This window comes from Elaeis guineensis, chromosome 12 (assembly GCF_000442705.2).
Source record: "Elaeis guineensis isolate ETL-2024a chromosome 12, EG11, whole genome shotgun sequence".
NCBI lineage: Eukaryota > Viridiplantae > Streptophyta > Magnoliopsida > Arecales > Arecaceae > Elaeis > Elaeis guineensis.
In genome coordinates this window covers 21,936,832-21,952,103 of record NC_026004.2, presented here as the reverse complement: position 1 = coordinate 21,952,103, position 15,272 = coordinate 21,936,832, and the positions used below count along the sequence as shown (strand labels likewise).

The 15,272-nt window shown below is 32.1% G+C and overlaps 1 protein-coding gene across 2 annotated transcripts; it reads left to right on the top strand.

Annotated features, from left to right (window-relative positions):
• The first annotated feature begins 4,652 nt into the window (after positions 1 to 4,652).
• On the top strand, positions 4,653 to 13,607 carry LOC105054761 (hexose carrier protein HEX6-like). 2 transcript variants are annotated; one of them, XM_073246919.1, is made up of 3 exons: positions 4,653 to 4,869; positions 5,460 to 5,641; positions 12,250 to 13,607. In XM_073246919.1, the coding sequence occupies exons 1-3, from the start codon at positions 4,740 to 4,742 to the stop codon at positions 13,300 to 13,302; spliced, it is 1,365 nt and encodes a 454-aa protein (XP_073103020.1). In that variant the 5' UTR covers positions 4,653 to 4,739; the 3' UTR covers positions 13,303 to 13,607. The 2 variants fall into 2 exon arrangements, with proteins under 2 accessions (XP_073103020.1, XP_019709621.3); XM_019854062.3 differs by having other exon boundaries at positions 4,654 to 4,869; positions 5,319 to 5,641.
• Positions 13,608 to 15,272: the final 1,665 nt, after the last annotated feature.

Genomic DNA, 15,272 nt, shown 5'->3' with positions numbered 1-15,272 from the left:
CATTCGTCGATCCACCTCTTGCTCTCTCCAAGCTTTCTCGGATGCAGATTGGGCGGGTAGTGGGACTGATAGGCGTTCCACTGGGGGCTATGCAATTTTTCTCGGCCCCAACCTCATTTTTTGGGCATCTCGTAAACAGAAAACAGTTGCCCGCTCGTCCACAGAGTCTGAATATAAAGCCTTAGCAGATGCATCAGCTGAACTTATCTGGCTTGAGTCATTGTTTCAAAAACTTGGCCATCCCTTACATGGTCCTCCGATTCTATGGTATGACAATATTGGGGCCACTTATCTGTCGGCCAATCCTGTTTTCCATGCTCACACGAAGCATGTCGAAATTGATTTTCATTTCGTTCGTGAACGTATTGCAAGACATCAACTATCTGTTCAGTTCATCTCCACCCAAGATCAGCTTGCCGATATTCTCATCAAGTCATTGGGTACCTCCCGTTTTAGGTTCCTAAGGGACAAGCTGAAGATTCGTGCTCCCGATTCTTCATCTTGAGGGGGTGTATCAGCACACACTCATTCCAACCCAACATTCTATTTTGGCTTGCACTCTTATTTGGCTCTTTTCTATGTTTAGCAAGTCAACACATATTCATATTTGGCTGGCACTCCTATTTGGTCTTTCTCCTTATTTAGCTATTTTACATTTGGTTTCTCTTTACTTAGTATGTAATCGAGATATTCTTTCTTCTTGTAATTGCTACAATAGCTAGACCTTGTAATCTATATATACTCCTATTGAAAAATAATAAAATGCAAGAATCAGAAATTATCCTCAATAAAGATATTACCTTCTTTAATTATATTTAGTTAGTAAAAAAATTACTTTGAAAAATAATACTGAAAAAAATTACTATGTTTGGTTGGAGGTAAATTTTTATAGAAATATGGTCAAATTTATAAATATATCTTTGAACATAAAATAATTTTTTAATACTAGAATAGTATTTTCATATTCAACTAGTTTTTATATAATGATTATAATCACATTGTTCTTTATATAATGCAATCTCCATCTTAATTTTTTTTTGCAAAAGCTCTTTATTGAATATACATTTGAAAAAATATTAGAACAAATTCAATGATTACATATACAGCTTTATTGGAGATATTTTGATCAAGTATGAATTACCACCACTTGAAAATTTATCAAATACCTACCCTCCCATGGCATTTGTTTTACTTTCTCTCTTAGAAAAATAAACATAGGGCCCATCAATTTTTTTTACCATCTCTCTCTTCAACTTTTCATATCAAACATGGTAATCTGACATAGGATTCATTTTTTCATGCTAGATTATCCTCAACTAAATAAACCCTTAGAAAAAATCGAAAGAAGAAAAGATAGCACAAAGACTAGCCAGCACAAATAGATCATAGGCTAACTAGCATGAAAACAGGTCGAGCACCACAAAAACAAAAATAAAAGCATTAATGGGACACCTATACACAAAACAAGTCCGCAGATTTGATTGGTTTATATCATCAAAAACACAACTTCAACCCACCAACTAGCTAAGGTTTGATGATGGTGGCCAAGAGTATCTCATCAACACTCATCTCTTTTTCCTAGACACCAAGTCATCCAATCACATGACATATGGTCAGGGCCAATAATAATGAAAATCTAGTGTAGATTTTTGCTTAGGTGTGAAAATTCACATATTTGCTTTTAACCACAATAAAGCTTCAAATCCCATGGGAAGAGATATCCCAGTTTCTATCCATATAATGGGATTCCCTGCTATCATGCCCTATCGCAATAGCCATCCTAATTGAGCATACCAATTCTTTCTTTTCTTAATTTCTATCTTTCTTTATGTGTTTTTTTTATATTCTTTCTTTTCTTCCTTCTTTTCTTTCTTTTTTTTCTTGGATTCCTTTCTTCTTTTTCCTTTCTGTCTTTCCTTTTACTTCTTTCTTTAATTTCTTCCCTATTTTCTATTTTCTTTTTTCATTCCTTTTTTTTATCATCATCTCTTACTTTCTTTCTTTCCTTTTGCTTCTTCTTTTCTTTTTCTTCTTTTTTGTATTTGAAAGGTTACACTACCGAGCTCTTGTATAAATACAGCCACTCATATCAATCACCAAAATATCTCAAAAATGCATAAGGATAGCGGCTATAGACTCCCATAAAATAGCCCCAATGTTATTGGCCATATGAGCGGCAAACCAATCAACTATACTATTCACCTTCTTGTCTACATGATTGGCTTCAAAGGAAGTGAGAATCGATTAGGTATGCATTCACCTTTCAATCCATCTGGCTGTTAGTCCAAGAGATTATTGTTTTCAAATCCCATTCCAAGATTATGTTATCTGCCCCCAGGATGATACTATCATAGATTAACCCCTCCCATGTAACTCTAAACTCAACCAAAAGAACCATAGTGCCATAAAGGTGAGTTCCACTCTCAATGACCAAGGATAAGTTGAAATTTTGAATGATAAATCCTATCCACCATTTACTCCTCTCCCCTTTATACTACCATCGAAGTTGATTTTGAGGAAGCCAAGCGGTGGGGGTTTTAGGTGAGATGTATCTCAAGGAGGCGTAGAGACTAATAATTATGATTATAGTTTTTTCTAGCTATCAAATGCCTCCTCAATGTATTGGCAAGTATGAAGGCATGAACGTGGCTTTCATTGGAATCATATGAAGTTGATCAATATTTTTAAACAATCTACCATCCTAGCCAATCAAATATGATAAACAACATAGCAAAAAAGGACCATCCTGTATACCCACTTACCGCTATGCCCTCCATCCTTGAGGTATTGCAAGATTAACTCTATATTCCAAGGGTGGTTGGTCACTGAAACATAAGGTGAGGCCAGCCAGTCTCCAAACATGCACCCCCTTGGGCACTAACAAAATGTGGTTGATGGACTCTTTCACTTCTGGACAAATATCATAATGGGGAGAAACATAGGTTTCAAAGTCCCACCCCTGTCATAGTTCCCATTTTCTCGTAGAAAGAGGAGGGATGGACACCACCATCCTACTAGAGTTTTAAATGGTGACTATTCTGGACAAAAGTTTAGCCCGTTAGATAAGGTATTGTTCGCTTTGGCCCATGGACCTCACGGTTTTGTCCTTTAAAAGGTACCTCACATGGAAAAGATTTTTCTTTCTTTATAAGGACGAGTCTCCCTTGACTCACAACCGATGTAGGACTATTGATGCTCTTCACATTATTAGAATCACAATAAAGCCTTTTAGTCAAAGAGGACTCTAATGTGTACAGTCCGAGGAGCCCCACAGTCAGTCGAGGAGGATCTCAATCCCAGAAAATTGAGATGGACCTCGATCCCTACCTAGCGCTCCATTGTTAAGGACAAGGGCTCGGTCCGTCACATGAGATATTGTCCGCTTTGGCCCATGGACCTCACAGTTTTACCCTTTAAAATGCACCTCACGTGGAAATGATTTTTCTTCTTTTATAAGGATGAGTCTTCCCTAACTCACAATCGATGTGGGATTATTGATGCCCTCCACATTATTAGAACCACAACTGTGACCATACTACCTAAAATATAGTACCAAAATTGTAATCCCAATAATTTATCACTACGACACAAACCAACAGTTCCTTCAAACAATCAACAAAAAAATGAATTGAAGTCAGCTCATCCATTATCTACATTTATCTGTAAAACATTGTGCACAATGATTTGACAGAAGCATATCTTAGGAACAAACTAGTTGTTTCAAACATCCTCTTACATCAACTATGACTATCTTGCCCTTTATCTATACCCCCTATTATTTCTCAAATTACCAACAACTAAAATTTTGTGCCTTCCACAGGATCAAACAAAATATCCTAACTTATAATATTGTCATAGTCTACAAATGCGGGTGATCAGGAAAAAATAGCTCACCGTTGTTAAGGAAACAACGGAAGGACCAAACAAAAAAAAAAAAATTATATTATAGGCATCATTTGATCCATTAGGCTACATTTGATGGAGGATAATTTTTAGAGGGTTATCCCCTCTGGTGTAAACGAGATAGTCCATTGAATGGAATAAGTAACATTTTGGCATTTAGGTGGAAGGGTAAATGGAGAAAAGGTGAGTGCATAAGTTTACGTGCGCATTTGGTAAACCTACCATCTCTTTTTGTTGGTGTATTTAAAAAGTGGGCGGGATAACATTGTAATTGGAAGGGATAAGTTCTCCCTATTCTATGGAATAATTCTATTCTACCATTTTGGCACAATAAGATTATCCAGGTAATTCGGACATTACACGGTCTTGTTTTGCAGTATAATCCCTCATCTACCAAATGCACCCTTAGTTTGGCAGCTTCTCCACTTCAAACAAGTATAAAACCTCATTCTATCTGGCTTGAACTGCCTCAGGTCTAGGCTAGACCAATTATTGGTTGGACCTGATCCACAGTGGATCATAGATTATTTAATCCTTTTTCCTCCATTTTCCCTCCTTAACAACGTTGTTAATCCCATTTTCCTCATCCTAAGTACCAAATTATCTGCGGTCCACTTTGGACCAGGTCCAACCAGTAATCTCTCCTTGGGCTAAGCCACACGCATGCTTGAGTGGTCTGAAGGGGACAACCGCATTAGGCCAGTCCCTCTCCAAGTGCCCAAAGTCATAAAGTCTGCTACATACTTGGATGATGCCAATAACGCCATCCCCACATCATTCATGGCCAAGTGTTCCCAAGACTTTCTTCTGCAACTCAATCTTTGCCAACTTAAACCATGGCGTTAACGTTCAGTACTAAGAGCAAAGCATACCACTACGGTGGCAGAGTCACAACCCTCGTGATCCTCTCTTGCATGGTTGCGGCAACAGGAGGACTTCTTTTTGGTTACGACCTTGGGATCTCAGGTGTTTGTTTTCCTCTAAAGTTCTGTTCTTGCTCATTAGAGTTTTTTTTTTCCTTAATTATAATCCCTAAAAATTTCACTCCCAATATCTGACAATTCTTACCTATCATTTGTTACGCTCATAGAGTTCTTTCTAATTCTTCGAAGATTGTCCAACAGTTTGTAGATATTCGATTCATATTCTGAGCAAACTAGCCCATGCAGCTGAACTCCAATCTCTTCTTTCTTTCTTTCCTTTTTTTTTTTTTTTTATTTGTTTTGTCTTATGCATGCGTGTATGTATTTCCTTTTTTCATTGATTGGAATTGCCTTATCTTCTTTTTTTTTTTATTAAAAAAATAAAAAGAACAATATTATTTGTGTGAAAATTTGCCCTTGGGGTAAAAATTTGTGTGAAAATTTAATGAAATTGGCTTGAGCAAATGATCTAATATAGCAAAAATTTTCTAGGTGGGGTGACTTCGATGGATTCTTTTCTGGAGAAGTTTTTTCCAGAGGTGCATGCTAAAATGAAAGAGGATTCACACACAAGCACTTACTGCAAATTCGACAGCCAGCTTCTAACAGCATTCACATCATCCTTATATATAGCGGGCGCATTTGCATCATTATTTGCTTCATCGATCACACATCGATTTGGCCGCAAGATATCCATACTCCTCGGCGGGGCCTTATTCTTGGCTGGAGCTGTCATCGGAGGCCTCGCAATTAACATTTACATGCTCATCATTGGTCGGGTTCTACTTGGAATCGGCATCGGTTTCACCAATCAGGTTAGATCTATAGGCTCGTGAGAACCTTGATATCTAATCGTGGCATATGCTCTTTTCTAGTCCTTCAATCTCACAGCCACCTTTGAAGTGCTTAGTATTTAGAAAATTATATTCTATACTATGTGCACCATGTCATTCATGTACCATAGAAATAATCCGAGTCTTGTGATGAGGTGAGGGGCTGACAATCCGAGATGAGCTGCATGGAGCCCCATGAGAATAGAAAATCTGATTAGTATGGTGCATAGATGATGTGGTGTACATAATGTAGGATATAATTTCTCCCGATATACTACTATAATTACAACCAAAGGTCAGTCACATGTTTTATAGTCCAGCCAAAATCCATTTGTGTGACTGCCAAGGACTGGTGACCCCAGGGATACTTTTCAAATTAGTAGGCTTTTGGAAGGACAAATCAAACACGTCTTATGGACTTTGAAGCAAGTCTTGTGAGAAAATATCTCAAGCAAATGGACCTGGCCTTGAAGGGTACTATTGCTCAAGGCTTATTAATTTGAGTCCGAGATCTCTATCTGATGTGACCTCGGTTTCTGTGTGGGCCCATTCGCAGTGGCTTTCCGCTATGGTCCTGCATCGCCGTGGTATTGCATTGATGCACAGCCTAGTGCATTCCTATAAAAAGGAAAAAAAATAATAATAATCACGGTGTACCCTTATGTTAATGATATTAAATTAATTATAACAAAAAATTTCATAAAAAAATATACAACATAAAAAAATTATTTTTTTATTAATAAATATAATAAAAAAGTTGATCAACTTTATCATTGATCAACTAATCTATATTCTCGTACTTTTCAAGATAGATAAAATAGAGAAAAATTTTACCCACCTAGAAAGTGGCTAAATCATTTTTTCATCAATCGAAAAAATAAATTTTTTAATTCATTCCTAAATATCCTTAATCTTATAATAATAATATAATATAATATAACATATAATATTATATTATAATATTATAAAAAATTAGTAGAATATAATATATTATAATAATATTATACTATAATAATAATATAATATATTATTATATATAATAATATATATCATATTATATTAATATAAGATATTAACATAATATATTATAATATACTATTATATATTATAATAATAATATAATATATTCTTATATATTAATATATTATAATATAATAATATATTATATTATATTATTATATGTAATAATTTAATATATTTTATATATAATAATATATACTAATATAATATAATGTATTATACTATATTATTATCCATGATATTAATATATAAGATATTAATATAATATAATATAATATGTTATTATCATATATGATAATAATAATAATTATATATATTATATTATATTATTATACATAATAATATTTATATAATACTATAATAATATAATATTTTTGATATATAATAATATATACTAATATAATATATTATATTATGTCATTATGCACAATAATATTATATAATATATATTATATTAATATAAGATATCAATATAATATTATATATTATATTATTATGATATACTATAATATATTATAATAATATATAATAATATAATATACTATTATATATAATAATATTTATATAATAAAAGGTATTATGAAAAATATAGGCATATCTTAGTAACTTATCTAGGAAACTAGTAATGCAAAAAAATATAGATAATAGATTTTCAAACTATTTTTTAATGCATTAAAAAATATGAATAAATTATTTTTCTTTCTAAATGTTGTCTGAGAAATATTTATCTAAAAAAATATAAATTTTTAGATAAATTTTTTATCCATAAAAAAAGGGTCCAAAATGTAAAGGCACTTCATTCTCCTATCATATATAAAATATTAATAAATAAATAGATGTAGAGTGAAAACTCGGGCCACAAGATCATGATTTGGTTCACTTGTAATTGGCCAAATTGGACTAAATTAGTCTAGTTTAAGACTGCCTAATAATTTAATTTATATCATTTGTATAAATTTGATTAATTCTATCTGGTTAGATTGAGATGGACACTATGGACTTGTTTGGTTCACAAAAAGTAGAAGAAAAAGATATTTTTTAGGAAGTGGAGAGGAGATCTCTTGTTTGATTGAAATTTTAAGAATAGAAAGAATCAAAAATGCTCATCCTCGAAGATACTTTCTATGTTTTATAAGAAGTGAAAACATATGAGAGGGGTAAATTTTGGGATTTTCCATATGATAGAAGTTGATAGTCTTTTTTTCTTTTCAAAAAAAATTATTTTAAGATCCATGGTTGAAATTCAGTAAAATATCAATGAATGATTAAAATAAAATACTAAATAGTGATATATGCCAAGATCTCTATTTTCTCCTTCTTACAAAATTAATATAATATAATATTAATATTATTTTAATAATTATATTAATATAATATAATATTTATATTAATATATTATAATATTTATAATATATTAATATTTTTAATATTTATACTGATATAATATTTTTATTAATATTAATAAAGTAATATATTGATATATTAATATTATATTATACTTGTATCTATATTAATAAATGTATTATATTAAATATTAACATTATATTAAAATAATACTAATACATATATATTAGTATTATATTCATATAATAAACTATTATGATCTAATATTATATTATAATATAATACTTTTATATTTGTATTCATATAATATAATATTATTATTTATATAAATTTGGGAGCACAAAGATATGATTTTATATTTATTAAGATTATAATAGTTATTTTATATAATTTTTTCAGAAAAATGGATGCTCAACTAAATATAAGTCATCTTGGAATAAACTATTTTTTCATGATCAACCAAACATAACAAAATCATATTCCTAGAAAGTAATTTTTTGAAAAGTTACTTTTTAGGAAGTTAATTACTAGAAAGTATCCTCCTATGCACCGAATGAGTCTTATATTGATTTAATTTAACTGTGGTTTGTGTGAAACCAATCGGACTTGGGTTCATTTGAACCATAAAGGATTAACCTATAACAAAATAAAGAAGATAGAGACCTGTGGATAATGTACTAAGGATATGTTTATGAATTTTTATTTACAGTTAAGGACAATAGAGGCCTACATATAACAACATGTTTGTTTTGCATATTATGTGATTGATTTTTTTATTTTATCAATATTTTGATGAGTTAATAATTTATTTATAATAGAAGTTTTAAAACATCATAAGCTTAGGAGTAGCCAAGACGTCTTAAGTCATTATGATGTATAATGAATTTTAGTTACATATGGATAAGTGATTATTTAATGGCATGCATGGTTATTCGATAGAGGTAGTCATTTTGGGGCATTAGTTGGAATAAGATAGTAAACTAGACATCATAATAGAAATTTTTTTAAGCCCATAGGTATGGAATAGTTTATTTTGGTGTTAGTATTTTCTAATGTTATTAATAAAAAAATTAAGTAAATTCTATGTATGTTTGCAATCTCTACCCATAGGAGAATTTAATATTAAATTTAATAATTGGTTAATTCAAATCAAATTTATATTTCATAGCATTCATGTATGTTGGTCTTTGGTTATTGTAGTTATTTCTACTATTGCTTTTCTTAATAATTCTTCTTGTATTCTAGTGTTATTGGGTGATAATTATACTAACTAGAAAGATAAGATTCTCGACTCTGGGGTGAATAGATTTTGATTTGGCTTTTCATATAGATTAACCAACTTATCATACGGAATCAAGTATGCCAAATGAGAGCGCTGCAATCTAATTGCTTAGGTCTTATGCTCATTAAGTCCCATATAAGTAAAAGTATTAGAGGTTCAATTCTAGAGTATAATAAAATCAAAGATTACATGAAAGCTATTAAGGAATAATTTGTAAGCGCAAATAAGGCATTAGCTAACAGAAAAAGCTTTCGAGCATATACACATGATAAAAGTAGGAGCATTAGAGAGCATATTATGGAAATGAAGGACATTGCAACTCAATTGAAGTTCTTGAAAGTTGAGATTTCTGAGTCATTGCTAATGTATTTTATTCTCAACTCTCTCTTTAGAATATGCACCGTTTAAAATATCTTACAATCCATATAAGAAAAATAGTCAATTAATGAAATTTTGACCATATGTGTATAAGACGAGGAGAGGTTAAAGCATGAGACACCTAAGAGTGCACATTATGTAAATCATGCTAAAGGAAATGCTAAAAGAGACAAAGATACTTCTTGGAAAAGAAAAAGGTAGATATGCAAATAAAGTGAGATGGTAGAAAGGATAAACACCACTTCTACAAGAAAAAGAGATGCTTTAAGAAAGACCCCAAGGATAAGAAATGACTCGAAAAAAAATTAATCTCATATTTGTGTACTAAGAACCTAATTATATTGAAGCTTTTGGTAATGTCATTTGGTCGATTGATTCACCTACTATAATTCACATTGCTACTAATATATAGGTTTTCTAAACTTGAGAAAACTAATAGAAAGTAAACGAGGTATCTATTCAAGAAATTGAATATATTCACATATGAAAATAGTGGGGACTTATAGATTAGTTTGAAAATCTAATCTTCAATTGGATCTTATAAACACCTTTTATATTCCATCACTTTCTAGAAATTTGGTTTCTATGTCCTGATTAAATTGTCTTGGATTTGAATTTGACTTTCATGGTTTAGTTGTGGATCTTTTGAAAGACAATAAAATTATTGGTTCTTGAATTTTAGTTGATCATTTATTTAAATTTGTATTAGACCCCACTTATGAGTTTAGCCTTCTAACCTTACATGATAATGAAGTTGGTATTAAATATGGTATTATTAATAAATGCTTTTCTACACTTTAGTATAGGAGATTGGGACATATCTCCATTGAGAGAATTAAAAAGTTAGTAGACAATGGAGTCTTAAAGGCCCTTGATTTTATAGATTTTGGCACTTGTATAGATACATAAAGAAAAAGTAAAATAGCAAGATTACTCAAGATGCCAAAAGAAGTACCGAGCTTCTAGAAATTATACACATATCTATGGACCATTTCGTATCCTATGTCTAAATGGTCAAAAATATTTTATTTCATTTATTGATGACCATTTAAGATACATATATCTCTCTCTTATTTGATAAATCAAAAGCTCTTGATGTCTTTAAGATTTTAAAAACAAAGGTGGAGAAATAAAAGGAACAGAAAATAACTTTATGTGGTGAAAAATACAGATGATATATACCTCTAGCCATGATTATTCAAATATTTGATTAGAGTCTATCCACAAAGAGACTTGAAGAAATAGTCTCCTAATATATTCCTTCATAAAAGCCATTCACTCATGGATATCATAAGCTTGAATAGGCTAGACTAGGGATCCTTATCAAATAACCAAAATGTCAATGATTTTCTTCTATCAAGAAAACTATCTTAGCATAACTAGTGGGTAGTCATGTACAACCAAAGGTTATCCAACTACTAAGCCATCTATGTGAGGCACGTATAGGGATGTGTCTAGTAATTCTTTCAGCAACCATTGCAGGAGTGTTGATTTATCATAAGGTCATAGTTGTGCCTTTTTTCCAAATGCTGCATAGATTTTCTAGTGTGAGCATTGAATATATTTAAGGTATGCTTTGCCTCTTCTGAAGTGATCATGTTTTCTTCTATATGGCACCATGCCTAAATAAATACCAGGAGGGACACTTTCCATGGTTGGTGGAAATTTGATTTGATTGAGTAGATAGAATGATCACATGTGTTCACACCAATTATATGCATGCCCATAAATAAGTTTTTCTGAAACAATACCTTAGTTTTTTTTCACTTTTTATTATTTTACAACAAGGTAATCCATAGATATGTGCAAGTGTATAAATGATCTTGTGTTTAGTCTACTGAAATTTTTTTTTTTCACTTGATAATTTGCTGATGCATTGGAATTATATTTCTGAAAGCATTTAACTTTGCATGCAAATATATAATTGGTCATTATAATTCCTAAATAAATTGTATAATTTCTTCAAAAATATTTGGGTACTTTATAGCACAGTAGATAGCTGGGATACTAAATAGGCTAGCCATCCATGAGCACCTTATGTTTGGTCCAAATTTTAGTTTTCCAAAATTAGTTATCAACTCAAGCTAATTGATATTCAACATGATTGAGCTCGAATTACCACCATAGATGTAAATATATTATATTTTTATTTAGTTGATTTATGAATAAAAAATATAATAGTTGCTGAATATCAATATATTTATGTAAAGAAGAATATATGTCTCCAAATATATCAATAGAATAGTAAAAACTGCTTCAAATTTATATATAACCTCAGCCCTTGCTGGAATCTCCATCTGCTGCTCATGATCTATTGGATCTTGGCTTCAGCTCAGCTAGAATACAATGAGCGAAGCTCGGGCATGACCTTACCTGCTCAAGCTTGGATCCTTTACACACCTTGATGCATATTCTGATCATCTATGAGATGTGCTATATGATCTAACTAATGTGTTTTTCTGTTTTGTCTTTTTTAAGTATATGGACCAACTAGGTTAATTAGTTAATAGTTGGTTTTCTCAACTTAGTTACTTTCTCAACTTTGTTTGTCGTCTCTATTCTACAGTCCATTCCATTATACCTCTCAGAATTGGCTCCACCACACTACCGTGGATTACTCAACAATGCATTTGAGGTCTTTGTTGCGTTGGGAGTCCTCTGTGCCAATCTCATCAACTATGAAACTCAAAAGATGCATTCAGACTGGAGTTGGCGAACTTCTCTATTCATAGCTTTGGCTCCAGCAACTTTTTTAACTCTAGGCACTCTCTTCCTCCCGGAGACCCCCAATAGCCTCCTCCAACGAAACAAGACCATCCAAGAGGCAACAGAGATACTCAAGAAAATGCGAGGCACCACCGACGTGCAAGACGAGCTCAATGATATGATTGCAGCAGCCAACATTGCAAAGTCCCTCCACCATCCATTTCATACTATCATGCAACGTAAGTATCGACCGCAGCTCATAATGGCAATCACAATCCCCTTCTTTAAACAAGCGACAGGAATTAACGTGATAACTTTCTATGCCCCGGTGATCTTTCGGATTATTGGTCTTGGAGAGAGCTCTTCTCTCATGTCGACAGTGATCATCGGAGTGAGTGTTACATGTGCTACCATTGCATCGACGATCATGGTTGATAAATTCGGTCGGCGTGCATTGCTTATTATTGGAGGAGTTCAAATGCTTGTTGCACAATTAATGGTGGGTGCATTGATGTTGACACAGCTTGGAGATTATGGTGGAATGAGCAGAGGTTATGCATACATGGTCTTGGTTTTGACATGTACATTTGTTGCTGGTTTTGGATTGTCTTGGGGACCATTAGGATGGCTAGTACCAAGCGAGATATTTCCTTTGGAGATTAGATCGGTAGGGCAGAGCTTTGTGGTAACAGTGGGCTTACTATTTGCCTTCGTTCTAGCACAATCTTTACTCACAATGCTCTGCCATCTTAAGTTTGGGGTTTTTTTTTTCTTTGGAGGGTGGGTTCTGGTGATGACCATATTTGTTTATCTACTATTGCCAGAGACAAAGAATCAACCAATCGAGCAAATGGATATAGTGTGGAGGGAGCATTGGTTTTGGAAGAAGGTGGTGTCAGAAGTTAATCTGTAATTAAGTTTATAATTAATATTAGCAAGTTTAAGAGTCATGAGATTTTAATATTTAATACTTTGGAAAGTCAAAGGGTTCTCCTGAGTAAACTACGAGTCATAAAGAAATCAAAGAGTCATCTTAAGTAAACTAAGAGTCATATGAAGATCAAAAGTTATTTCTGTTTTTGTGAGAGAGAGCCTAAAAGTCACCATTGTATCTATAAATAGGTGGACTGGAAACTTTGGTAAAGACGAGCCATTGAAAGCCACTTGTACCATTCTACTATGCATGAATGAAAATCTCCCATGCTTTCTATTAAGAAATTTTTTCTTTCAAATTGATTCCTATATTTCTTCTTGTTCCTGATGAGCAAAGTTCTCCCTTGTTTTTAATTTTCATCTAAAGCCCCCTAAACTTCACCTCATATCATTTATCTAAGTCCTACTTCTCAATTTGATTTCATCATCATGACAAGTTCTAGTGCAAGTACAAGCAACACTGTCTTCCTCTATATGCAAAGCCTAAACTAATCTTCAACGACGAGAACTATGATTTTTGGAACATTCAAATGAGGACTCTTTTTATCTCACAAGATTTATAGGGTTTAGTCAAAGATAGCTATGAAGAATCAACAAAGCAAGAAATATTTGTGGCATGGACTAATTAAGCAAAGCAAAGGAAGTATCACGAGAACAAATTAAAGAAGAGATGCAAAATCTTTACTTGTTAATCGACAGGGGTAAGCAAAACTATCTTAACTAGAATCATGGGTGCAAATAAATCTAAAGATGCATGAAAAATTCCAAAAAATGAGTTTCAAGGCTCCGACAAAGTTGTCTCTATTAAGCTTTGATCCTTAGAGAGAAATTTTGATAATTTAGCAATGAAAGACAATACAAAAATCAAAGATTACTTCTTTAGAGTTATTGGAATTATTAGCCAAATTAGAAGCTATGGTGATACCATTCAAGATAAGAAGGTTATTAAGAAAATTCTGATAAACTTGCCTACTAAATTTGATTACATTGCTGATATAATCAAAGAATCAAATGATTAGTCTATTCTCACCTTGCATGAAATAATGAGGTCAATTGAGGCATATGAACAATAAATAAACAGGTTTTCAATTTGACTTTTAGAGTAAGCATTTCAATCCAAGCTTATTATTAGAGCAAAGAAACATTCAAGTATAGAGCAAGAAGGAAAAGAAAGAGACTCATTTCAAAGAAAAAATCAAAGAAAAAAGAAGCTGTCTTCTTTGGAGGCCTGAGGCAAAGGAAAATATAGATGGGGTCAATCAATTAGCAAAATAGAAATAGCAATTCCCAATACTTTATTTGCCAAAAATTCTAGGCATGAATCTAAATCATGCCATTATAAGTGCAAAAGATGCAAAATTCAAAATCATCCTAAAAAAAATCGTTAGTTCAAAGATTACAAAGAAAAGAATGAAGCAAATTTTTTTGAAAAAGATGACAGAACAACTATTTTGTTATTGCATGATTTAAAATAAGAATCATAAGATACTTGACATTTGGATAGTTGATGCAGCAATCACCTGATAGAAAATAGGAAGTTCTTTGTCCAACTAAAAGCAAAAGACTTCCTCTCAAGTCAAGCTTGAAGATGGCAAGCTACAACAAATATAAGGCAAAGGGTTCATAGCAGTCTACACAAACGATGAAGAGACTTACCCATAATGTTTTATGTGTGTCTAGATTAACTCAAAATTTACTAAGTGTTGGATAATTGTTGCAAAATAGATATATGGGAATCTTTGATAATGGTAAAGGCAAAATTTTTGATAAAGATAAGAATATTACTATGGCAAAAGTTAAGATGACCCAAAGAAAGGTCTTGCTTTTAACATACCAATCAAGCAAAATCTTGCTTTAAAAAGTAAAAAGATGGATGACTCATATTTATGGCACTTGAGGTATGGTCACTTAAGTTACCAGACACGCAACTTGTTAAAAAATATATATAGC